General features: G+C 38.9%; 7 protein-coding genes across 7 annotated transcripts; 4 read left to right on the forward strand and 3 right to left on the reverse strand.

Moving 5' to 3' along the window:
* Positions 1 to 89: 89 nt before the first annotated feature.
* Positions 90 to 5,663, forward strand: BATDEDRAFT_8502 (uncharacterized protein; the record flags this gene model as incomplete). Its single annotated transcript, XM_006674948.1, has 8 exons — positions 90 to 1,580; positions 1,719 to 2,071; positions 2,246 to 3,492; positions 3,565 to 3,808; positions 3,888 to 4,791; positions 4,864 to 4,998; positions 5,091 to 5,162; positions 5,316 to 5,663. Coding segments are annotated over 8 exons (4,794 nt in total), but the record flags the coding sequence as incomplete, so codon positions are not given.
* A 1,097-nt stretch (positions 5,664 to 6,760) lies between these two features.
* Positions 6,761 to 7,036, reverse strand: BATDEDRAFT_6703 (mitochondrial 54S ribosomal protein YmL2; the record flags this gene model as incomplete). Its single annotated transcript, XM_006674867.1, has 1 exon — positions 6,761 to 7,036. A coding segment is annotated over one exon (276 nt), but the record flags the coding sequence as incomplete, so codon positions are not given.
* Positions 7,037 to 7,882: 846 nt separating this feature from the next.
* BATDEDRAFT_3584 (uncharacterized protein) lies at positions 7,883 to 9,164 on the reverse strand (the record flags this gene model as incomplete). Its single annotated transcript, XM_006674840.1, has 3 exons — positions 7,883 to 8,166; positions 8,298 to 8,611; positions 8,845 to 9,164. Coding segments are annotated over 3 exons (918 nt in total), but the record flags the coding sequence as incomplete, so codon positions are not given.
* A 174-nt stretch (positions 9,165 to 9,338) lies between these two features.
* Positions 9,339 to 12,625, forward strand: BATDEDRAFT_85094 (uncharacterized protein; the record flags this gene model as incomplete). Its single annotated transcript, XM_006676076.1, has 6 exons — positions 9,339 to 10,868; positions 10,948 to 11,330; positions 11,423 to 11,500; positions 11,587 to 12,057; positions 12,142 to 12,204; positions 12,298 to 12,625. 6 exons carry the CDS (start codon positions 9,339 to 9,341, stop codon positions 12,548 to 12,550), a joined length of 2,778 nt encoding a protein of 925 aa, XP_006676139.1. The 3' UTR covers positions 12,551 to 12,625.
* Positions 12,626 to 12,809: 184 nt separating this feature from the next.
* Positions 12,810 to 14,712, reverse strand: BATDEDRAFT_8411 (uncharacterized protein; the record flags this gene model as incomplete). Its single annotated transcript, XM_006674937.1, has 9 exons — positions 12,810 to 13,045; positions 13,152 to 13,296; positions 13,369 to 13,595; positions 13,681 to 13,789; positions 13,856 to 13,973; positions 14,063 to 14,137; positions 14,222 to 14,342; positions 14,419 to 14,506; positions 14,596 to 14,712. 9 exons carry the CDS (start codon positions 14,710 to 14,712, stop codon positions 12,810 to 12,812), a joined length of 1,236 nt encoding a protein of 411 aa, XP_006675000.1.
* Positions 14,713 to 14,825: 113 nt separating this feature from the next.
* BATDEDRAFT_22380 (uncharacterized protein) lies at positions 14,826 to 16,646 on the forward strand (the record flags this gene model as incomplete). The annotated part of the gene is made up of 1 exon (XM_006675488.1): positions 14,826 to 16,646. The coding sequence occupies one exon, from the start codon at positions 14,826 to 14,828 to the stop codon at positions 16,644 to 16,646; it is 1,821 nt and encodes a 606-aa protein (XP_006675551.1).
* A 3,987-nt stretch (positions 16,647 to 20,633) lies between these two features.
* BATDEDRAFT_22381 (uncharacterized protein) lies at positions 20,634 to 21,665 on the forward strand (the record flags this gene model as incomplete). Its single annotated transcript, XM_006675489.1, has 2 exons — positions 20,634 to 21,240; positions 21,364 to 21,665. The coding sequence occupies 2 exons, from the start codon at positions 20,634 to 20,636 to the stop codon at positions 21,663 to 21,665; spliced, it is 909 nt and encodes a 302-aa protein (XP_006675552.1).
* Positions 21,666 to 27,237: the final 5,572 nt, after the last annotated feature.

A 27,237-nucleotide genomic window follows, 5' to 3' on the forward strand; every position in this document is an offset into this window, starting at 1 on the left:
ACAAGTTTATTTCACAAGCTTGAACCATTCAACACGTTTTAATCCAAATTCAATCACTTTTCTGTTTTAATAGTGGGATAGACGGAAATGGAAATTCACAGTGCGGTAAAATGATTTCTAAGCATTTGTGTTCTCTCAGTCTGAATGCTACCAAAAAGTCTCGTGTGATTTCTGGCGTAAACAAAATGGAGACTGTGCTCGCAGCATTTGGCAGCGCATCCAATACTTTAAACATTCTTTTGGCGAGATTTGGTCGATACACTGAGTATCAATACGATGAGCGAGGCAAGATGATTGGCGTGAAGCTTCTTGATTACCTGTTTGACAAGGACCGTGTGGTCAATATTCCTACATCTGAGCGCAATTTTGACATTTTTTACTGCCTCTTGGCTGGAGCTACTGAGCAGGAGCGACTTGAATGGAGTTTAACTGACAATAGTTCATTTACATACTTGAACCGTGCGGGTCAACTGACAACTGGTCCAACAGCATCCACTCAACGCGACAGATTTGATGAACTTCGTCAACATCTCAAATCATTAGGTATTGGAACGCGCACTCAAAGCTTGCTATTTCGCACCATCGTTGCAATACTCCATTTAGGCGAAATCGAGTTTGAAAATACGGACGGTGTAAATGAGGCCTGCAGAGTTAAAACCAGAGACACTCTCGATATTGTCTCCAATCTTCTTGGTGTGAATTCAGATACGTTCGAATACGCTCTTACAATTAAAACCAAACCTGTTTTTAATGAAATCTGCACAGTCTTTCTTTCTGCTGCGGATTCTATCATTCAGCGCAACGAAATTGCTACAACATTATACTCTTTGCTTTTTCGCTGGGTTATTGAGCACCTGAATACTCGTCTGTGTGTTGAAGAATCTGACATGTGTATTGGCGTCTTGAATTTTGGCACATTTGATTGCGGTCTAGATGAGCATAACGGGTTCTACACGTTCATGATGAATATAGCCAACGAAAGAGTAGCTACTTACTTGTTTCGTGGATATGCTCATCGATTGTTTGAGCTCTACAACGAAGGACTAGTAAATATCAATCCAGAGGTTCTCAAACCCACTACAATGTTGACTGCTACAGACTTGGTGTGGTCTCCCGATGCAACCAGTGTGCTGTCGATTTTCAATAGTGAATCACAAAAACTTGTTGGGAATACGTCTGCATTGGAGTTGAAGACGATTCAGCAAATGCATCAAGTATGCTCAAAGAATTCAATGTATATATCTAGCGGTCGAAAAGAGTTCAAGATCCAGCATTACATATCTGCCGTATCGTATGATATAACCGGGTTTATCGAGAGCAATAGAGGCATGATTGGGCCCGACGTTGTTGCTTTATTCAGAGGAAGCGCGGAATTGGAAGTTGCTGCGTCCACCAATCTCTTTGTAAGAAATCTGTTTTCCGAGCAAAATGTAGGCACAGCTTCTCGTACCGAAGTTATGGCTCCCGGATATCAAAGTGGGATTCCTCAGCGACGTGCATCCACATTAGTTCGTCGCAATACAAAAGCTTTTGCAGTGGCTTCTGACTCAAATGGCTCATTGACAACAGCAAATCCCGGTGTAGACGCATCCAATTTGGTTTCGACCGAATATAGCCATCGAAAAAAATCTGGGATAATACCCAATGCAGCAGAATCAAAACGAACTTCAAAACCACTTCCAATCCAAACTCTGGACTTGGATGCAGCTTTGACCGAGTTGGAGGAAACGCTAGATGCAACAGAGATATGGACAGTATGCTGTGTTGCTCCTAATCGCACGGTTGGACCCGCTGACTGGAAATACATGACTTCTCAAATCAAATCAATGGATATTCCACGACTAGTTGATATTGCTAAACAGTCCGCTCCATTCGCTCATGCGTATACGTTTAATGAGTTTGTAAAAACGTACCGTACCGTAATTGAGCAGCTTTTATCCAAGTCTGATATGAAGGATTACACCAACGAAATGCTTTGCAATGCCATTGTAAGTCATATGGCCATGTGCGGTGATCAAGGTATACGACAAGGACCCAACAAGATTTTTTTAAGCGATAATGTTTGGAAACAGTTTGAACATATTCGTACTACAGGACTACCTATATCTGGTATCAATTCGAAAAATCCTATGTCGCTTGAAGGATATATTCAACCAGGATTACCTGAAAAAATTCACGAAAATGGTTTGGATGATGATCGTCTGTCTGAATTTACTTCGGTATCAAGAAACCACCAACGCGCTAGATCACCTACATATACTGCGGAGCGATCAAATAGCGACGAAGTTTCATTTGATCTTGGTCCAGATCCACTTCAACGTAGAGAAGTTGCTAAAAAGGGCGATGGAAACACGGATCCAATTGAAGACGATGATGATGACGACGACGATAAGCCAGGAAAAAGGAAAATGTCTCGTCCTCGATGCCAATGGCTATGCTGTACTTGGCTGCTAACATGGTGGATTCCCTCTATTTTTCTTTTACTTTGCTGTGGCATGAAACGTCCTGACATTCGCATGGCATGGCGTGAAAAGGTTGCCCTATGCATCATCATTTTTTTGATGTGTTGTGCGCTTTTATTTTTTATTATTGGATTTGGTCGTCTTCTTTGTCCCAAGCAAGAGGTTCTCAGCACATTTGAACTTGCCTCAAAGTCGTCTACAACAGATCCATGGGTTTATGCCAATGGTCGCGTGTATCAAATTTCTGATGTCCTATCGAATCACTTTAACAGTTACGGAATCCCCAATTTCCGATTTGCAGGATTTTTAGGTGGTGACGTTTCTCCGCTGTTTTACAAAGGCGGCCAGTTTTCTACCTACTGCCCGGGACTGCCACCACCTCAGGCTAATTGGGACCCACTTGCAAACCGACCCAAAGCCGATTCAAGCAACTATGCTCATTTAGCCATAGATCCGAAATCCGGCCAACCAAAGCAATATTTGGAATTTATGAACAAATATGCACGTGCACGATTGGCCTATACTCTCGAATATATTGCAAAGGTGGCCAGCACTGAGCATCGTTTGATTGTTATTCACGATAATGTGTATGATGTATCGGGGTACTTTAATGCCGACAGTAGATTTCTTGGACCGCTTGTTGAGCAACTTTTTGGAAATTTTTATGGCAAAGATGCCACTCCCCAATGGAAACAGATTCAGCAAATCGACCCCAACTCCAACGCATACATCAACTGCATGAATCACATGTTTTATATTGGTACAGTTGACCATCGAAATGACTTTAAATGTCAGTTTTCAAACTATATGTTGTTGGCGACTTCCATTATTTTGGTGTCGGTTGTTGGGTTTAAATTTTTGGCTGCATTGCGATTTGGTTCAAGCCGGGATCCAGAATTTCATGACAAATTTGTCATTTGTCAAGTGCCTTGTTACACGGAGGGATCCGACTCGCTATCCAAGACACTTGAATCGTTGGCGGTATTACAATACGATGATCGCAGAAAACTGCTGTTTGTTATTGCAGATGGTATATTATTTTCTCTTGTACTGATTTCCATGCTTTCAAGTTGTTAAACTGTTATTTTTGATTTCTGTCTAGGTATGATTGTTGGTAGTGGAAATGACAAGCCGACACCCCAAATTGTGTTGGACATTCTTGGGGTTGATCCCAACGCAACAATCAATAGTGATTCATTTAGTTTTCAATCACTTGGAGAAGGCGATATGCAGCATAACATGGGCAAGGTATATTCCGGGTTGTATAATGTTCAAGGCCACTCTGTACCGTTTGTTGTTGTCGTCAAGACTGGCAAGCTGAGTGAACGTCGACGACCAGGCAATAGGTATCCCACAACTGTTTCTGTTTATTTTTTGGAAATGTAATGATATATCATTTAACATTTTGTTTTATTTTTAAAATAGAGGAAAACGAGATTCTCAAATGATTTTAATGCGCTTCCTATCTCGTGTCCACTTCAATGCCGAGATGTCCCCTCTGGAGCTTGAGATTTTCCACCACATGAAAAACATAATTGGCGTTCATCCCTCATTTTATGAATACATTCTCATGGTAGATGCCGACACAGAAGTATTTCCCGACTCACTGAATAAGCTTGTATCCACTATGATGCATGATTCAAAGATTATGGGTCTATGCGGAGAAACTCTTCTTTCCAACGAAAAAGACTCATGGATTACAATGATTCAAGTATACGAGTACTTTATCTCTCACCATTTGTCAAAGGCATTTGAATCTTTGTTTGGATCCGTTACTTGTCTTCCTGGTTGTTTCAGCATGTACCGTATTCGATCCCCAACAAAATCTGTGCCATTGTTGATTGCGCCAGGAATCGTGGAGGATTATTCACTGAACCGCGTCGATACCTTGCATGTGAAAAATCTACTTCAGCTTGGTGAAGATAGATATTTGACTACTCTTATGATGAAGCATTTTCCCAATCTAAAACTCTCGTTTAATCCAGACGCTCAATGCAGAACCAATGCACCGGACAGATGGAAAGTGCTTCTTTCTCAACGTCGTCGGTGGATCAACTCTACAGTGCACAATCTCATTGAACTTTTATCGCTTGAGCAAATGTGTGGATTCTGCTGTTTCTCAATGCGGTTTGTCGTGTTTTTGGATTTGTTTTCTACTGTAGTCCAACCTGCTGGTGTATTGTATATTGCATATCTGGTGTACAGTTTGATCACTTCTCCTGATGTGTTTCCTACCATTTCGATTGTCATGTTGGCCGCAGTTTATGGGTTTCAGGTCATTATTTTTGTACTAAAACGTCAATGGGCACAAATTGGATGGATGATTGTTGTAAGTTTTGGTTTTTAATATGTATGCTCTATTTTAAACACTTTGCATTTCATTAACCCAAATTGTTTGTAGTATATTTTGGCTACACCCGTGTTTGGATTCTATATCCCAATCTATTCGTTTTGGAGATTTGATGACTTTAGTTGGGGTAACACTCGAATTGTGCTAGGCGAAAGGGGCGGACATGCAAAAGGTTCAACTAAAGAGGTAACTATTTTAGTTGATATTTCAAACGTGGTAATTCACTGCTATATTTCAGCTCATGTATTTATTTGATTTTTGAAATGACATACAAATAGTTTGATCCAAAAACTATCCCATTGAAAAAGTGGGCGGATGTCGACTACGATAAGTGGGATGGTCAATCACAAGTTTCTGGTGGGCTGAGTTCATGCACGGGAGTATATCCTCCATCCAACTCAAACTCGATTAAAAAGTCAAACAGACTGACTCTTACAGTTCCAGTTCCAGGGTATTTGAAATATGGTGATGGTGGCATGCTTGGTAGCGCAAGATCTCCACAGTTAAATAGCGCTGGAACGGGCAGTTCTATGCCGTCAATCAGGGCTGATATCAAGGATCCACTGCTGCCTCAGGGAGAACCGTTAAACCGGCAAATACCGTCTCCATTACCGTTTGCACCACCAGCTCAACACGCTCCAAGATATGATCATCAGGCAGGCAACTTGACTGTGCCAACCGACGAGGATATTATTCGTGAACTACGAAATGTGTTGGCTACTGTGGATCTCATGGTAGTTACAAAACGCCATGTGCGTGATGATGTTAGCAGACGACTTGGAGTTGATCTTTCATCCAGACGAAGCAATATCAATATGTTTATGGATCAAATTTTGCACGGAAAGCTCTAGAATCAAAGTAGCTGTTGAATTTATATGGAAATGATTAGTAAGGCTGCTAAAATTTTGTAATGACTGATTTCTTGATACTTTTACAGCCATATTCATGTAAAATGAAACATTAAATAATGGAGTCAAAATGCATAATAAACAGTCAATCTCATGAAATAATGGATATCAATTTTAACTCAATTTACTGACAAACTCATTAGTTTGTCAAACTAAGAACGTAAACATCAAGTTTTTAGTTTGGCAATATCTGGATTTCAATACATGAATTTGGGGATCGTATAATGCATGGCTATACAAAAAGTGGAGAAGAGGGTAGTTTAATTGTTTGTGCATCATACACTGGTTGGTGTCTTTATTGAAATAATGCAGTCAATGGCTAATAGAACGATGCAGCGAGTATTTAACCATTGCTTATTGTGAAGCAATCACTGCAAGATAAATAGCAAATGTTCCACTTTACGTGAATAGGGTTGCAAAAGGACGACTAGATCTGATTGCATCCATGATGGTACTATTATTTGCAAAGCATGTCATGTTTATATTAGGCAATCCATTGCATCAATAGTCTTGATTATTTGTAGTTTGAGACTCCAGACTTTAATAACACTGGTTTAGCTACCATCGCGCTTGAAAGGGTTAGGTAGATTATTCATTGAAATAGTTTGATATTTAGAATCCAGTCAATATAGAAAAGATCTATACAAAGTCATTTAAGCAAATATTTGCTGTTTGGTATGGTCAATCAAAATGATGTCTACTTTTTGCTGGATCACCAAGGTCAAATAATACAAATATTCTCATCTTGAACATTACACCATGTATTAGAGCATATACACGTGTCTTGATAACTTCATTTACCGTTTTTATATCAAAGTCAAATCATGCAATATGAATTTTCGACGACCAGTTTCAGTCAGCCGCTGGTCTGTTTCAGCCTTTCGTTTAATTTGGTCTGTCTCGGTTAGTGTTTGAATCATCTGCATGACATAATCATAGCGTTCCTTATTTGTAAGGGTCATGTAGTGCGATATATCGATTGTATCGGTCAGCCTGCGTTTCATTTCAACTTTAGACGGAAAAGTCTCTAGTGTGCCATCATTGACCGAGATGTATCGACGCTGAGTGGCCAGATCGTAATGCACAACAACCCGACCTTCAACGAGGGCAAAAATAGTATGGTCGCGGCCAATACCAACGCCATTGCATGGATGCCATCTAGTTCCTCGTTGACGAAGAATGATGTTTCCGGGGATAACTTTGCTGCCATGAAACCTTTTGAATCCAAGGTATTTTGGGTTGGATGTGCGAGTGTTTGAGGTTGAACCACCCGATTTCTTTGTTGCATGTCGTACTTGAATAAGATTAGTGTTGGATAAAGTAAGAGACATTGAGTCTGTGAATCCTAACAGTCTCAAAGGACTCTTGGCAACAAGACTTGATCTCGCAGCGAATATCCCAGATCCAGTCCATGAAGACAGTTGTGATAATCCCGATCTGAACATTGCTTTTCTTGGACGCAAAAGAAGAAAATCTTGACAAATAACACATTATAATCACGTGATTTATTTTATCAAAATGTCAGTCAAGGCTGCGTTTAACTAGCGTATCGCTCTTATCCCGCCAGCAACATGGCAGGCAGTGCTTTGCCCTCGCTCGAGTAGCATTGCGCTCACTCTTTAAACCAAAATTGTTTTTCAAATCCAAGACATTACAAGTAGATTTCAAGAAAATTATTATTGGATTCCTTATGTTAAGCACCAATATTGAATGGAATAAACCAACTCTGATATTTGGGTTTCCAGAGGCTCTTTTAGTGTATCACAAAACAATGGCTGTGCGTGATATCGTACGGAATGGATTAAATGATGCTTGGGACGCAACACACATGAACGACATAAATAAACTATTCAAATATTTATTATCCAATATTGTGATTTTATAAGTTTAAAAACCTATATACAAGTGTAGACAGGTTTATCTCGAAAAGATTCTCAGGCAGCCCAAATCATTTGTATTGGCTACAATTTAATGATGATGCTATTTTTCAATCATTAAAAACAATGTTAGTTTGACAGCAGTAAAATTGAACACATCAGCAAAATTGGTACCTCGATAGCCAAGATCATTGGAGTGATAAATCCAGCCAATAGCACAATAATCTGTGTTTTGCTTAGAGATTTTTCTGAATGGTTATAGGATGATCCTTGGGTTTGGTAAATTTCTGGCAAAACGTGGATGGTGGCAACATAAAGAAATGTTCCAGCAGAAAAGAGCAACAGTATACCTGTCCACAGTTGTGTACTATAAGGATCTGACAAGTCCGCTTGAAATAGAGCCAGAAATGTAATCATTGCCGAGATTGGAGCAGCAGCAGAGAATATCAGTAGTTGTTGCCGAATAGCCCGGCGTGAATGTCCTTCCTGAAGCAAATAGGTGCACAGACCGAATGCAGATGGTGCCTTGTGAAGCATGATTGCAGCAAAAACAATCAATTCAAGTTTATCTGCGCCTATTCAAATTTGTCCGGGATATATAAAATGTTGGTTGGGTATGCATCCATGATATAGTATAGATTGGTGATTTAATCCCAGATAGTTCGCTAAGTTGGCTAATGAATTGTTCAAGCAAATTTACCCGAAGTAGATGCAGCACCCAGCGCAATACCATCAGCAGCAGCATGAACTACTAATCCAATTGTAGCAGATAACTTTTTTGTGGTATAAGAGTGCTGATCTCGTAGATCCGATACGACGATACGCGACGGATGTGAATGGCTCGAAACCTGATCGACCAAAAACATACATGTAAATCCAAAAAGCAATGATGGACCAATATATTTATGTGGCTGAATGACTTGATGATGGGAGTTGTTGTGAGAATGTTTAGGATCTGAATCACCAGTTTCCATACCATCATCCAATGCAACCATTGTAGTTGGTACATCATCCCTTACGAGTAAACGACGTTGAAGATGAGCTGTTTATAGATTTCCAAATAAACAACGATTAAATAGCATAAAGTAGAATGGATTAGCAGCATATAGAAAAAAAGAAGGCTCGTAGATACTGCAACAACTTTGATAGGAAACAAATAAAATACAAGATGGTTCAAGACTAAGCAATACATGCCTGTTGAATCTGTAGTTTTAACATTTGAGTTATGCTCGACTGGATTAAACGACTCGAGAGTATTGGAATAGTCTGAGTGATTTAAATAGTATCGAGGATAGAGATGAGCGGTCTTGAATTCTTTTGATAAATCCGAGCCAAAAGCAAGACTCTTGATAGAGGGATGACTAGCACTGAATGCACTGGCAGCAGAGTATAGAGTCTCGGTGCCCTCTGGAATGATGACAACGAGAGAGGTGCCTACCAAAAGACCAGAGCCAAAGGTGGAGATAAGTCTAAGACGTTCCTGAGAGAGAGACATGGCAAGAGGAAGAAACCCTGCGAGAAAAGAGCCAACAAACATGCAGATAGCCATGATCATCAACCAGAGCAACGAGCCAGCACTCATGTTGAACGAGTAAAACGGAGTAAAATAACGAGTAAATAACGAGTAAAACCGAGCAAATAGCCAGATTTAGCAAGCCTTGAACACGTGACACAGACGCGTTAAATTGAGCGATTCGCAACTCAACTCAACGAGCAACTCAACTCAACTCGACTCAATTCAATGCCAAAACAGAAACCGTCTGAAACCATCAGTTCATTACCTCCTGACTTGCTGGTCAAAATCATCTCACTCCTTCCTGTTTCCAACTTGTCTGTGTTGGCACGAACTTGTCGTCGCTTCAAAGTCCTCTCTTATAACGACCAGGTTTATATTTATAAACTACATAAACTGCATGCTGCTGCTATCGTATCAAATGCTAATACAGATGCTGTCCATCCACCATCTTCAGCTGAAGACAGTGATGATTTGGCTGCCAGATTGCGTCAGTTTCCGGGCGGTCAGTTTCTACCCAACACTACTGCCAACTATCTTGAAACTGGATCCATGTTTAGTACTGCGTCCGATCCTGTGACGCCCCTGTCTGCCAACACTCCTGTGCTACTGCAGGTCCAAGAGGAAACTACAATACCATCCAATACTCCTGTATCTATCACCACTGATGACCCTTTTATCACCACTAGTCCATCTGTTAAAACTAATGCGGACGGTTCGGCGCCAAATCATCGACAAATTACCTCTTCTCTACCAGATATGCGCAACTCTTCACTCATTATTGGTGCCGGTGGTTTAAAAGCCGCTTTGGCAAAACAGGCTCAGCAAAAGCAAAATAGTGTTGGTTATTCTACTATTGGCCGAAATGCCTTGCACAAACCTACAAATCTATCTCTACCACATCTTCGCTCGTCTGAAAAATCGGCTCGTCTGGTATTCAAGCAAATCTATGAAAAACTATCTCCTCTCTACTTTGATTTTCGCGAAAAACAAAAAGACTCGAAACTGTTTTTAGAAAACAAGGACTTGTCTGTCATTGGTGCTCTTCTTTGTCAATTGCGTTTGTTTGATCGTGCTGGATTTGTTAGTCACAGCGATGATATCAGCTTCAGTCTTGAAACTACAATCGAATGGTTCGAGTCCATGGTCATTGGTCAATTCGAGCGTGCTTACGATCGTACAGACACAGCTGAAATGCGTACTGCTGCCACTAGCTTATATAATCTTAATGGTGGTCTTGCTTGTGTTAATGTCTTCATCTCAAAAAATCAAATTTTTTTTGATCATACATTCAACCCAAGTCTTGTTGCATCAAATCTTCCTGCCACCACAGGTCCCTCGGTGGGGTACGCTCTTGCAGACGATTTTGCAAAATTCATGGACTACATGCTCAACAACTGCAAAGCTCAGGCTCAGCTTATCTCTTGCATATTTGTCCCTCAACTCAATACCATGACCCTTTTTGTCAACAAAGTATTTGAAGATTCGATATCAGAGTACATGACTGCTATTCTTGTTGCTGCTAAATCTAGAGAAAATTTGGCAATTTATCTACATACCTTGGCCACATGTATCTATTCATGCTCACAATTTATTGATTACATTTCAAAAAACGAAACGGGTGTATATGTTGATGTTGATATGTCAAGAAAGGTCATGCAGGATATTGTTGGTCCCTATGTAAACAAATATATCGACCAAGAAATGGAATATCTAAATAAGCGTTTTAAAACGGAATTAAGCAAGTGGGATAATCGAGTAAGTAATACCTCGACTTGCTTTTGTAAAAGACTCGATGGCATGCCGTGAACTTGCATTGATGTTTTTAAATTCTTAGGTTTCAAGCAATGCTACTGCTGTACCACCTGCAGATACATTTCTCAGCGCAGAACATGTCCAAGAACACAAAAGATTTGTCATGAAAACCATGAAAGCCATCATGTTTGCGCCAGTGACGTTAACCATGTCATTGGCACATATGAGTACAGGCGGAAAATTAAAACCTCATCGACAAGCTCTTTTAAACGATGCTGAACCGATTGCAAGCGAAATCAGTCCAGTTTCAACTAGCGATCGAACTGGAGTTGCAGCATATCAGCTGGACGAAAGCTCAATCAATTCGTTTGTCTCGTTGGAATTGGCATTGCATCTTATGCATGCTAACAAAGAGGCTCTTGGTAGATGTTTAGTTGTGACTGCCTCGACAGATATGAGTAAAATGTAAGACCATGAGTTTGATGCTTTCAAGTACAACTGACTAATTATAATATGTCAAAACATGTATAATCTTGATCGATCCCTTGATACTAAAGTCGCCCAAATGTTCAAAAAGTATTTATTGCGTTACTGAAAGCAATTGGTGAACGACATATCAAACTTGCATTTTTAAAGTAGGTTGATGTTTATTTATGATTATATAGTGCTTTATTTCCAAACTAATCAAATTCTACTTGATGTTTAAACCACTTTATTTTAGAGCCGTTGAACATATGAGCAAATCCAGTCCAATTGACTCGACTGATAATGACAGAATGGTGAACATGGACTCGCTTCAATTTTTTGAATTAGTGCACGTTGCAGACTTGATTCAACAAATGGTAGATGTGTACTACAACGAAGACGTGAAGATTTGGATTGATGAACAGGATTTTCTTTCAGATATTATCGTTGAAAAAAAAGCATTTGAGCGATTGTTAGATGATGGTGTTGCCGGTGGCATGGACAAGGCTATTCAGCTTCTTGTTAATCAGTGCGAGTTTATTTTGGTGAGCACACAACCCGTAACAGAGTATAATCCTCCCGAAAACGGGCTACTAGATTGCCGACCTACCAAGGCTTGCGAAAAGGTCATTGAATGTCTGACCACTCATACAAAGCTAATGAATGGAGTTACTGAAAAGAACACTATGGAGGTATTTTTGGGTGAAGTCGGTGTACGATTATTTGGGTGAGTTTATTGCTGGGCTGTGGTTTTATGCATTTCGTCATTGGTAATTACTTATTGTCTTTTTACATTGGGTATTGTTTATAGTGTGATCATCAAAAATATTCGCCGACTGCAAGTCAGCCAAACCGGTGCCTTGCAATTGATATGGTAAACTAGTATTGCTTTTCATAGTGGTTGCGAAATACTACACTTTGGTTTCAATATAGCCTAATCTCGGTTTTTTAAACACTTTATCTATAGCGATATGAACAGATATTATGAATGGGCGACGAGCATTCGCGTTCCATCTGTAACCAAACAGTTTGCAGTGCTGAAAGAACTTGGCAATCTATTTCTTGCAGACGGGAGTGACGAGCTACGCAAGATGGTGCATGATGCGCCACGATATCAGGGAGCATTACGTATTGAGGAGATTTATGAATTGTTACAAAGCCGAACAGATTATAAAAAAATCCAAAAACAAGTCGAGTCAAAAGAATGTATTATCCAGTAGACTCGGCGTTTATTCAAAGGATTTTTGTTGATTGGAATAAACGTGCACGTTATTGGTGTGATGTTCATTTAAATAGGCTTTAATGTTTGCAATCGGTATTCCCTAATATCACTGGAGCTTTTCAGAATTCTCGACTTTCCAAACTATCTATTCGACAAATAGTCGCACGAGTAATAAATACAATATATAAAAATCAAACCCTTGAGCATATATATTTTCACAGACTTTAAACTTGATATATTAAGAATGGCAAGCAGTTTTAATACTCGGGAAATATTGGATCGATTTCTTTAGTCCAGCTTGCCAGTCCGCCCACAATATCAAAGACATTTGTCACACCATTCTCCTTTAGTTTCTGTACTGCCAGTTGCGAATCATTGCCCAATCTGCACACAACATAAATAGGAACATCTTCAGTCTTGGTCTCCATTACTACATCATGCCGCAACTTTATAATCGAGTCCAGTTGTCGCTCAAGCTGGCCAAATGAAACATCTGTTTATATTTAATACAATCAAAATCAAGTCCGTGTTAGCACTGAATATTTCAATCCTACCTTCAATGCAGCACGTTGCTGATAAATGCATAGATCAAGACTTACTATGACTTTGTGGGAGCGAGCAAATGTCAAACTGCACCTTTTCGCGCACATCCAAAAGTATATGCGGCTTACCCGCCATCATTACATTCTGATAGTCCTTGACAGAAATACGGTCCTTTGGACAGGCAACATCAAGATTCAAGGCCTTTTCATTACAAAAATGTCAGCATTTAAACATTTGCATAGTTTTACCAGTAATAAGCCAAAATAGATATACTTTATCGTGCGGAGAAGCTCCACAAAACTGTACATAATCGATTGGTTTAGTAATGGTTGGATTTGGTCCACAAACGGCACATGTAGAACTTTTCCCCCTAAGTTTTACGGTACGAAATGATCCAGAGACCGCATCCAACAGCAGCATTTTTTGCGAATAACTCGTTTGAATTCCTGAAATCAATTTGATGACTTCCAACGCTTGCATGCATCCAATAATTCCAGGAACTAATTTTTATCACAATCAGGATGCTTGCCACTATATACGAATTGGGTAATATAAGAAATTTACGATACTAATATTTAGACTTACCGACACCCAAAACTCCACCATCGTTGCAGTTTGAGACCGTTTCTGGTGGTGGTGGAACAGGAAAAATACATCGGTAACAAGGTCCGCCTTGATGATTATACACTGTAAGCTAAAACAAAACCATTGTCAAAAATCACCAATTAATTCAAATAGCAATACGTTGGTACTTTAATACCTGTCCATCCATTCGCAATGCACTTCCGGACACCAAAGGCTTTCCTAGCAACACACATGCATCGTTGAGAAGATATCGAGTAGCGACATTATCAGACCCATCCACCACAACGTCGTATCTATAGCGATCCAATCAACAAAACATAGATTAGAGCCAAACATGAGTGAAAATATAGATTCTTGAAATGCAACAGTAAAAACAACCAACCCTGAGACTATTTCAAGAACGTTGGATTGATCAATCAATGTGTTGTATGTAGTGCATTGAACAAGTGAAGATATGCTATTTTGGCAATTTAAGACGATTAGTTTATCTCGAAAATCAAATTCAAACGGAATGATTTATCCCATAGCGCATCCCCAATACCTGCGGACTGCAGTAGCTGCAGAATCGGTTTTTGATGTATTGATTGAAGCCTCAGAGTGGATAATCTGTCGCTGTAAATTGCTTTCTTCTACAAAATCATAATCGACAATGCCCAAATTTCCTATAAAAAGCAATTGATAACTGCATTGTAAGAAAATACCAAGACAAGCTGAATGAATGGTCATGCGATTGCTCACCCACTCCGGCTGCAGCAAGATACAGGATTGCAGGGGATCCGATCCCACCTGCGCCAATGATAAGAACACTAGAATTGCATAGTTTCTCCTGTCCTATTATATTTTGAAAGTATTAGCTGATGAATGGATGCGACTTGCTGAATGAGCTCAAGCAGATAATTCAGAATTGAGCGAAACCTGACCTTGGACGCCAATATCACGAAGGAGCAACTGTCTAGAATACCTTTTTATTTGCTGGTTACTAAGCCCATGGCTAGTAGTGTATTTGGCAGTAGCTGGCGAGTGATCTGCCATTGGATTACTTTACTAATTGGTTTAGTTGAAAGCCGAAATCCACAATCAAAATCAGATATAACTCACGTGACTGAATCTATTATTTTCGATGCCAAACATTCAGCACTTGATTAATGCATTGGACTGCCATTGAATCCACTACGGCGACCAAGGCCCGATGTGGTAGCTTGCGTATCTTTAAACGGGGAGTTCTCGTGAATACTCCATGCACTCTTAACTATACTCGTCAAGGCGCAATACCTCACATTGTTGACCCATCCACTACATTGCCTGTTACTTCTTCAACTCCAATTGCGCTCAACATTGCACTGGAACATTTTGCTGATTCCGCAGAAACTACTGAGACCCAGTGCAGCAGATCTCAATCCAGTCATGCCTTTGATGCAGATTTACCAAAGAAACCTCTAGCTAGCGACTCGTCTTTATCTCGTCTTGGCCTAAATATTCCATCGCATATTTTGGTTGCAACTCCACATGATATGGTTCGACTAACTACTCTGGCACATGGTCGATGGATCACCTCTACTAAAACAAGTATTTCTATGCTTGCAAATGGAAATATTGAGTTGGGGATAACACCAAAAACATTTATGGAACTTGTTAATTCGATTCAGCCTGATATTGCCATTTGCATTGCTGATCCTGGTTTGGTCCTGTATTCTGCCAATTCTGGTGATAAAGCGAATGTATCTGCTGCTATAAATACCAAACGGCAGCGTGTGCAAGCAAATGCAGACACGATCATTGGCACAAATTCAAGTGCTGGTCAAGATGACGACGCAGCTCACCAAGAAATCCGGAGAAAAAAGCTATTGCGAAAACAATCTGATCGCAATCTGACCTTTTTAAAGTCTGTTGCTCAGATTCTTGCAACACCTGATCCAAACAGTGGTTCATACTTTGATTCAGTTACTACTATCTCCACTACACACAAAACTACAGTAGCCGAATCATCACCTCCTCCATGTCAAGATAGAGTAGCCATGTTTGCCCATCTATGTGGTGGAATAGATCTAGAAGAGCGATTGTTTTATTCTACTCAGGTTGCACAGTATTTTATTAACCCTGATGTCACTATAAGTGGTGTTGCAGTCACTTTACCTTCTCAAGAAGTACGCAAAGCATCTGGATGTGTAATCACGGCTTTTCTTGACGCATCTCTTGGCTCCATACCTTTTCATGTTCCAGTGATTGCACTAGGAGTATCTAGTATACAGGATTTGGTTTCTTGTGTTGCGTCAGGTGTCGACATGATTGATAATTCTTGGATATATACTCTGACGCAAAAGGGCATAGCTTTGGTTGCTTCCTTTAGATCACAAGTAAATCCTGTTTCAAAAGACCAATCATTGGATATAGTGGTAGAACACAGTTTATCCAAGACACCTTGCATGCCATCAACTCACATATCTGATGCTACAGATAACATGCCTTCAAAACAAAATGACTTGGATATTGGACAATCTCATCTCAATGAAGTTCTGATGGATTTATCACCACAAACTGCTTTGAAATCTCAAACTAAACGATCGCGTATGCAATTCCAACCAGCAGTAGCAGCAGTTGTAGATGCTTTAGTAGCTTCGGAAAGTGTTGATTATGTTCATGAAACGGATGTTCCAGCCATTGCTGTTATTGAAAAAGACACCGAGGAACTTGAGTCGATTGCTCGACCACTTTCGCACTTACAGACGGACATGGACCCTATTGATGCTTTATGTGGATGTTGGACTTGCAAACAACCTTACTCTAAAGCATATATTCGTCATCTTCTTGTGGTGAATGACATGCTAGCCTATGTGTTGCTTATGCACCATAATATGTGGCAATTTGAATCGTTTGTTGGAGAAATGCGCGAGTGTGTATCAGATGGATCATTTGAAAAGTATGCAACTCGGTTTTTATCGCCGTATTCACATAAAATGGAACACTAAATAAAAGAGTAATAAACTGCCAGTCTCGTCAAACGATGGCAGTCAGTTTATTCGACAATAGTTTGCCTTTTAAACTTCCCAGCAACGTTGACTGATATTTGCTCATGTCTGTATAAAAACTGGACAAATGTTCAGACAACATTCACACATGTTCCAGTAAACCCTATATCCTTGGCATTTGTTTAATCTCCAAGTCATCCCCTAAATACCGACATACTATTTTAATCCTTGTGTACTGCATTCTGGTTTGGGTCTAAATGCCGACAACTCAAACATTCAATAACCACACTTCAAATCTGGACAATAGCATGGATGTCTTCATGACACTGCAAGCCAAACCCCAACACATCAGTCGTGACGTTGAGTACTCCAACCATGTCACAATAGTGTGGTCGAATGTGAACCAACTACTATGCATTGACTGCACGTTTTGGCTGGCTTGATTTTGCATTTACAAACTCTACTGATCCAGTCACTCATATTTACCAACCAAATCCTGTGTAGTCGATAGTCGGGATTCTGTTGATTAAAGTTGGTTTCAGTGGCGTCTTGTATGACTGATACAATACCAATGCAGTGTTGTCTGCTTGATATAATATGATAAATAACGGTATATTTATTACTAATGTTTCGAGTTGATGTGGCAAATATTGCTTTATGATGGCCGCATTATTATCAGTAATCCTAGTATATGGTTTGTATTGACCATCACTACCAAAAAGCATCAACCACGTACTAGTTGTGACAATGCAGCTCGATGCGGTCCATTATTGCAAATATGTTTAGATTACTAAACACATCTATTGATGTAGTCATCCGAGTAAACCCAGCGTATTATGCCAAAAACAGCGCATCACCAACCAGTTACTCGACATGTTCGAGTAGATATTGGTGTTGTAGTTTGGACCGCATTCAAACTCATGTATTTCGTTTAGACCAAAGTTTAATCACACAAAGACCCAATCTGCCAATGGTTCATGTGCGGTAGATACTGATATAGTTGATTGAGCTGACATTTTACATCTAAGATTGAGTAGTTTGAAATATAATACCAGCCACAAGCTTGGTAATATCACCGAGATGGCATCACAAGTGATCTATCAGTATTATTCTACACCCCAACACATTATACTCGAATTTACAATACAACTTGTCTAGAATAATACTCCAGTCACTATTGAACTATGTTGACCAACTAAGCAAGAGTTCATAACTACCCTGATTCCAGTATGCTTTTACAACATATTACCACGTTTAAATGGATCAGGGTTATGATTGTAGTCAAGCTTTGTTAGACAAGCAAAATGGAGATTCTACTAATGAACATTTGACATTCTAATACCCTGACTAGTAAAATTAAAAGCAATCTTTAAAACCTGCATTGCTTTGTTTTACAGTCTATACTATGACGATTGAGTTATTCTGTAATTGTGCTTGAATACACCTACCGAACAATGTTTAAAAGCATGTGTGCTTTATATAATTTTGAAACGGTGGCTAAATATGATTTACTCGGTCCCATACTGGTTTAGTCGGGTTACCATTTACTGCTGCTGAGTATCCTTGACCATATGCAAGGCTTTGTAACTATCCAAATACAATTTTTCAGATTGTTTCAGGTCAAATCTGCAATATAAAAAGCCAAGTTTTTATCCAACTCTTGGACTCATCAAACATTGTCTATTCTATTCTATTCTATTCCAATCCAATCCAATCTATATCAACCAACTATGCAATTCACTGTCATCGCATTCATCGCGGCACTCGTCGTATCTGTCACTGCTGCTCCTAGTCCATTTGGTCTCCCAAGACTTTGCAATACAGATTCAGAGTGTGGTTCAGGATTAAAGTGCGTAGTTGAACCAGGCGATGGAATAGGATTTTGCCTCCTTGCCACTAATGCCTAAAAGTCTTGGCTATATGCGTGTCAGCATCTGATTTGGAGCTTGTTCAAGTCACACCGACTAGTTTAAACTTGTAAATTTTGAAATGAATAAATCTCACTTTACGATGATATTTGGTTGATACTGTATATCGTGATTTTGTATACGTTGATCACAAACTGTTGTTCCGAGTCGAGTATGACCTCGTTGTATAACAACGGTTCAACCTGTCGAGTCTGATTATTAGCGTATAAAGTATGGATATGCTAATATGCTAATATATGCAAGTTTAAAAACAATCACATACTGCAATGTCTATCTGTATATGTACTGATGTCCCAGATTACAATCAACACACTCTGTTTGTAAATAGTCAAACCAAGTAATTACTAAAATGATTTCATTTTGAAACAAATACAGCTTTAATAATAGATTTTGATCATACAACTGTTCTATAATTGTTTGTCATTTTTAAGACGCAATAGTCCAAAATAAGCTTTATATTTTGATATTCACAGTTTCCGACTATTTGCAAACAAAACTTATTGCAAGATCAGCAAGTGTCAATACAATACAACCTTGACTAATCATTTGTATTCATGAGTGACAGACTGGTAAAAAACCAACCAGTTATTGATTGTAATCTGGGACATCAGTACATATACAGATAGACATTGCAGTATGTGATTGTTTTTAAACTTGCATATATTAGCATATTAGCATATCCATACTTTATACGCTAATAATCAGACTCGACAGGTTGAACCGTTGTTATACAACGAGGTCATACTCGACTCGGAACAACAGTTTGTGATCAACGTATACAAAATCACGATATACAGTATCAACCAAACATCATCGTAACGTGGGTTTATTCATTTCAAAATTCACAAGTTTAAACTAGTCGGTGTGACTTGAACAAGCTCCAGATCAGATGCTGACACGCATATAGTCAAGACTTTTAGGCATACTCGCATGTTCCAAGGCTGTTATCTATCATTTTACATTTCATGCCTGGGGGACAGACTCTGTCCTTTCTGCAAATTTTCGGGCGACCAAATGGACCAAGAGGAGTGGCAGTGACAGATACCACGAGTGCTGCGATGAATGCGATGACAGTGAATTGCATAGTTGGTTGATATAGATTGGATTGGATTGAACTAGGTTGGATTGGAATAGACAATGTTTGATGAGTCCAAGAGTTGGATAAAACCTGGCTTTTTATATTGCAGATTTGACCTGGAACAATCTGAAAAACCGTATTTGGTATAGCCATAAAGCCTTGCATATGGTCAAGGATACTCAGCAGCAGTAAATTGAGCCGGACTAAACCAGTATGGGACCGAGTAAATCATATTTAGCCACTATTTCAAGATTACATAAAATAGACATGCTTCTGAACATTGCTCAGCAGGTGTATTCAAGCACAATTACAGAATAACTCAATCGTCATAGTATAGACTGTAAAACAAAGCAATGCAAGTTTTAAAGATTGCTTTTAATTTTACTAGTTAGGGTATTAGAATGCCAAATGTTCATTAGTAGAATCTCCATTTTGCTTGTCTAACAAAGCTTGACTACAATCATAACCCTGATCCATTTAAACGTGGTAATATGTTGTAAAAGCATACTGGAATCAGGGTAGTTATGAACTCTTGCTTAGTTTGGTCAACATAGTTCAATAACGACTGGAGTATTATTCTAGACAAGTTGTATTGTAAATTCGAATGTCAGCAATGCAAGTATAATATGTAACAATAGCCAACTCTTATAGAAGAACTATAGTAATCAGGAAACTCAATAATGATGCTTGAGTGGAAGTCCGCACATCTTCCTTTGCTGACCCTTCACTACTCCAAGTCCCATTACAAAGATTGCACATTATCAATGTCTAACAGCTTTAACAATACTCACATTGGAATGCTGGCTATATACACTTAGATATACTTGATGAAAATGTGTCAAACCATGACTTTCATGACAACACTGTACAAACTGTACGAGTTTAAAAGATTATTGATGGATATTGTCCAATTTGATTGATGGCTGCAATTATTTTGTTGGCTCGAGTTTCATTTTCTTTCCCTCCAAAAAACAACATCAAATGAATATTGAAACAACAAAAGCAGCAGCAACACAACTGTTGAATGAATACTACCAAATCAGCACTCAAGCCATACCAACACAGAGAGCCAAGTCTGAATGGCAGGATGACAACAAACGAGGTTTCTTCTTGGGCATCATCCAAGAGGGAGAAACCTCACACACCACTCAGTTGCACGACCTGCTGGCTGCCAACCAATTTGCAGAGCAGCAGCAGTTCTCAACCAAGGTCCAGTTGGCAGACTCAGAGCATCCTCGTACATTCATTGACGAGATGTTTGAGTACTACATACTACCATTCCACAAAGACTACAACGATTCATCCAGCTGCCACACTCCAGCCTCTTCAAGGGCACCATCAAGAACCAACTCTGCTGGAAATATAAGCAATGTCCCAAAAGAGAGTGAGCTGTCTCACAGGGACTTGAAGAATGCCGTCGAGAAAAGAGACGGCGCCTGCTTGTTTTGCTGGGATAAGCTGTCCTTGCAAGGAGCACACATTGGAGTAGCGTACAACGAATCCCCAATCCTGTTACGAGCTGGTCTAGCGCAGAAACATCAAATACAGAACGGACTGTTGTTGTGTATCAACTGCCATAGCCGATTTGGTAAACTAAGGCAATATGTGGATGTGGTGGATGACAAACTGGTGATCAAAGTGATCAATGAGACGAATGATCCAACAAGCGAGAAGCACATGAATTGGGAATGAGCTGTTCGAAATTTACGAGCATTGCGCATTGCTAACGAAGAAGACTGGGCTCGGATTGATAATCGACAAGCAGTCGAATCTAATGGCGAGATGGCATTATACTTTGTTCTTGACGATCCAACTCTGCAGCCAAACAGAGATGCACTAGAGTTCCACAAGACAGCATGTCTTATTTGGCGTATTGCTGGTGGTGCAGAATCTGATGATGAATATTGTCCACATGATGATGACGATGGCTGTACTCCTGTAGATTACCGGAGTAAGAGCATCGAAAAATGGATGGACTCAAGTGCTACCTTGATTATTGAAAATGTTCAATAAAATTGTGTATTCATTACAAGAGACTGGTTTCTGTTACAGCAATAGTTGTCATTGTAGTGAGTGTGAATACCAACAGTTGATGTTGACACTTGAATTCAAGCAATAATGAAAGCAACTCAAATGTCTCTTTCCATTGCAGTGAGACAGTTTGTCAACCAACAATGTCTCATCAATTGATGACACATTCAGATTCTAGTAATGATGATGTTGCTACCAATGATCGTGGAACTGATAGTGCAGTATTTTTACACTGTGGTGGGACAACTCGGTATCATGTCAATCATGTCCACCGTTGTGGAAATCACTTGTTAATCTACTCTGAATGGACAAGTCTCTTTTCCATGTTTAATCAATGTATCTTTATATCTGCTTGAATAAAGCACTTGTGATTGTTTCTATTTATTGTTCTGGAATTGTGTTTTTGCTTTCTTTACCCTTTTTTACTCTCCTTCTCCTTCTCAAGATCGGAATTCAATGAATAGTACTATCTGTATGTTTTCTGGTCTTTATCCTTGTTTCTTTGATAACAGTCTCGATGTCATTGTCACAATTGCTCATTTTCATTTGGGTTGCAATGATTCCAATTCCGTATGCGTTCAAGATATTCATTGTGGGTATTGATTTCGAAATTCATTGTATAATATTACCCAACACAATAATTTCATGTAAATACATTAGTCTTTTCATGTAGCGGTTCAAGAGTATATTCCACTAACTCGGCAATTTCACGCTTGTTACGACGCTCCGTTTGGATCAATGGCCGTTCTCATACTGGTGTATCAAATGCACCTGGAAAATCAAGTAATATTTTGTAATTCATAAATGTTGTACCGTTGCTCGAGCTGAACTGCCTTATTGTTTTGTAGTAGATAGGAGTATCCATCTCCCGCATATATTTGATAGTCAGATTTGATAAATGTTGGCACATATCCCTTTTGAAAAGCCTTCACTTTCAAGATTCTGACCTTGTCACCAATTCCAAAATAATCACTGAATCCAGATGCTCTACAGTATACAGAGCTTGGATTTTACAGAGGTATGTTTTCAGGTGTCATTTGTAACTCTATTGACAGCGTGATTGTAATTATAGACCAAATCATTCAAAGCGACAATGTATATATGTGTGTTTCTGCTTTCCTGATATATGCTGATCAATTGATCAACTGCTCAATAGTCCTGTTGAATCTCTGTACAATGCCTAGCCTTTTATGGTCACTGACGTCAACAGTAATGTGTCTGACATTCACTGATTTTAATCACTTTTGAAATGTCATGTTCAAGAACTCTGTTCTGTTGTCGCTTTGAATTAGCATTGGTTGATTTCTATCCAATATGTTAGCCATGGCATCTGTTGTATCGGACTTTCACTTCAACAGACACGAAAGCCTTTCTACTAAACACATCAACAGCGCAAAACAAGTATATCTAAGTGTATATAGCCAGCATTCCAATGTGAGTATTGTTAAAGCTGTTAGACATTGATAATGTGCAATCTTTGTAATGGGACTTGGAGTAGTGAAGGGTCAGCAAAGGAAGATGTGCGGACTTCCACTCAAGCATCATTATTGAGTTTCCTGATTACTATAGTTCTTCTATAAGAGTTGGCTATTGTTACATATTATACTTGCATTGCTGACATTCGAATTTACAATACAACTTGTCTAGAATAATACTCCAGTCGTTATTGAACTATGTTGACCAAACTAAGCAAGAGTTCATAACTACCCTGATTCCAGTATGCTTTTACAACATATTACCACGTTTAAATGGATCAGGGTTATGATTGTAGTCAAGCTTTGTTAGACAAGCAAAATGGAGATTCTACTAATGAACATTTGGCATTCTAATACCCTAACTAGTAAAATTAAAAGCAATCTTTAAAACTTGCATTGCTTTGTTTTACAGTCTATACTATGACGATTGAGTTATTCTGTAATTGTGCTTGAATACACCTGCTGAGCAATGTTCAGAAGCATGTCTATTTTATGTAATCTTGAAATAGTGGCTAAATATGATTTACTCGGTCCCATACTGGTTTAGTCGGGTTACCATTTACTGCTGCTGAGTATCCTTGACCATATGCAAGGCTTTATGGCTATCCAAATACAATTTTTCAGATTGTTCCAGGTCAAATCTGCAATATAAAAAGCCAGGTTTTATCCAACTCTTGGACTCATCAAACATTGTCTATTCCAATCCAACCTAGTTCAATCCAATCCAACCTAGTTCAATCCAATCCAATCTATATCAACCAACTATGCAATTCACTGTCATCGCATTCATCGCAGCACTCATCGTATCTGTCACTGCTGCTCCTCTTGGTCCATTTGGTCCCCCAGACTTTTGCAATGATAGCAGCGAGTGTGCTCCAGGATTCAAATGCTCAATTGGCCCAGGCGATGGAATAGGATTTTGCCTCCGTATTTAAAAGTCTTGGCTATATGCGTGTCAGCATCTGATTTGGAGCTTGTTCAAGTCACACCGACTAGTTTAAACTTGTGAATTTTGAAATGAATAAACCCACGTTACGATGATGTTTGGTTGATACTGTATATCGTGATTTTGTATACGTTGATCACAAACTGTTGTTCCGAGTCGAGTATGACCTCGTTGTATAACAACGGTTCAACCTGTCGAGTCTGATTATTAGCGTATAAAGTATGGATATACTAATATGCTAATATATGCAAGTTTAAAAACAATCACATACTGCAATGTCTATCTGTACTGATGTCCCAGATTACAATCAATAACTGGTTGGTTTTTTACCAGTCTGTCACTCATGAATACAAATGATTAGTCAAGGTTGTATTGTATTGACACTTGCTGATCTTGCAATAAGTTTTGTTTGCAAATAGTCGGAAACTGTGAATATCAAAATATAAAGCTTATTTTGGACTATTGCGTCTTAAAAATGACAAACAATTATAGAACAGTTGTATGATCAAAATCTATTATTAAACCTGTATTTGTTTCAAAATGAAATCATTTTAGTAATTACTTGGTTTGACTATTTACAAACAGAGTGTGTTGATTGTAATCTGGGACATCAGTACATATACAGATAGACATTGCAGTATGTGATTGTTTTTAAACTTGCATATTAGCATATCCATACTTTATACGCTAATAATCAGACTCGACAGGTTGAACCGTTATTATACAACGAGGTCATACTCGACTCGGAACAACAGTTTGTGATCAACGTATACAAAATCACGATATACAGTATCAACCAAATATCATCGTAAAGTGAGATTTATTCATTTCAAAATTTACAAGTTTAAACTAGTCGGTGTGACTTGAACAAGCTCCAAATCAGATGCTGACACGCATATAGCCAAGACTTTTAAATACGGAGGCAAAATCCTATTCCATCGCCTGGTTCAACTACGCATTTGAATCCTTTGGTACACTCGCTGTTATCATTGCAAAATTTTGGGGGACTAAGTATACCAAGAGGAGCAGCAGTGACAGATACGACGAGTGCCGCGATGAATGCGATGACAGTGAATTGCATAGTTGGTTGATATAGATTGGATTGGATTGGAATAGACAATGTTTGATGAGTCCAAGAGTTGGATAAAAACTTGGCTTTTTATATTGCAGATTTGACCTGAAACAATCTGAAAAATTGTATTTGGATAGTTACAAAGCCTTGCATATGGTCAAGGATACTCAGCAGCAGTAAATGGTAACCCGACTAAACCAGTATGGGACCGAGTAAATCATATTTAGCCACCGTTTCAAAATTATATAAAGCACACATGCTTTTGAACATTGTTCGGTAGGTGTATTCAAGCACAATTACAGAATAACTCAATCGTCATAGTATAGACTGTAAAACAAAGCAATGCAGGTTTTAAAGATTGCTTTTAATTTTACTAGTCAGGGTATTAGAATGTCAAATGTTCATTAGTAGAATCTCCATTTTGCTTGTCTAACAAAGCTTGACTACAATCATAACCCTGATCCATTTAAACGTGGTAATATGTTGTAAAAGCATACTGGAATCAGGGTAGCTGTGGACTCTTGCTTAGTTTGGTCAACATAGTTCAATAACGACTGGAGTATTATTCTAGACAAGTTGTATTGTAAATTCGAGTATAATGTGTTGGGGTGTAGAATAATACTGCTAGATCACTTGTGATGCCATCTCGGTGATATTACCAAGCTTGCGTCTGGTGTTATATTTCAAACTACTCAATCTTAGATATAAAATGTCAGCTCAATCAACTATATCAGTATCTACCGCACATGAACCATTGGCAGATTGGGTCTTTGTGTGATTAAACTTTGGTCTAAACGAAATACATGAGTTTGAATGCGGTCCAAACTACAACACCAATATCTACTCGAACATGTCGAGTAACTGGTTGGTGATGCGCTGTTTTTGGCATAATACGCTGGGTTTACTCGGATGACTACATCGATAGATGTGTTTAGTAATCTAAACATATTTGCAATAATGGACCGCATCGAGCTGCATTGTCACAACTAGTACGTGGTTGATGCTTTTTGGTAGTGATGGTCAGTACAAACCATATACTAGGATTACTGATAATAATGCGGCCATCATAAAGCAATATTTGCCACATCAACTCGAAACATTAGTAATAAATATACCGTTATCTATCATATTATATCAAGCAGACAACACTGCATTGGTATTGTATCAGTCATACAAGACGCCACTGAAACCAACTTTAATCAACAGAATCCCGACTATCGACTACACAGGATTTGGTTGGTAAATATGAGTGACTGGATCAGTAGAGTTTGTAAATGCAAAATCAAGCCAGCCAAAACGTGCAGTCAATGCATAGTAGTTGGTTCACATTCGACCACACTATTGTGACATGGTTGGAGTACTCAACGTCACGACTGATGTGTTGGGGTTTGGCTTGCAGTGTCATGAAGACATCCATGCTATTGTCCAGATTTGAAGTGTGGTTATTGAATGTTTGAGTTGTCGGCATTTAGACCCAAACCAGAATGCAGTACACAAGGATTAAAATAGTATGTCGGTATTTAGGGGATGACTTGGAGATTAAACAAATGCCAAGGATATAGGGTTTACTGGAACATGTGTGAATGTTGTCTGAACATTTGTCCAGTTTTTATACAGACATGAGCAAATATCAGTCAACGTTGCTGGGAAGTTTAAAAGGCAAACTATTGTCGAATAAACTGACTGCCATCGTTTGACGAGACTGGCAGTTTATTACTCTTTTATTTAGTGTTCCATTTTATGTGAATACGGCGATAAAAACTACTAGTGAAATCTTATTGATTTAATAATTAATATAATAACAAGGCTTTTAATCGCATGGTTCTATGGTGTAGTTGGTTATCACATGTCCTTAACACGGACAAGGTCTCCAGTTCAATCCTGGATGGAATCATTTTAGATTAAATGAATTTTTTATTTCAATGAGATTTAATCCAGGTATTTTATCAGTAATGCAATATGATTGTTGTGACAAACTGCTTTTGTTTCAACCATGAAGCACTATTTTGCAGTGATTGCCTTGTTGAAATAGACAATGATTAGATATTTGTTGTACTTGTT

This window comes from Batrachochytrium dendrobatidis (genome assembly GCF_000203795.2).
Source record: "Batrachochytrium dendrobatidis JAM81 unplaced genomic scaffold BATDEscaffold_1, whole genome shotgun sequence".
NCBI lineage: Eukaryota > Fungi > Chytridiomycota > Chytridiomycetes > Rhizophydiales > Batrachochytrium > Batrachochytrium dendrobatidis.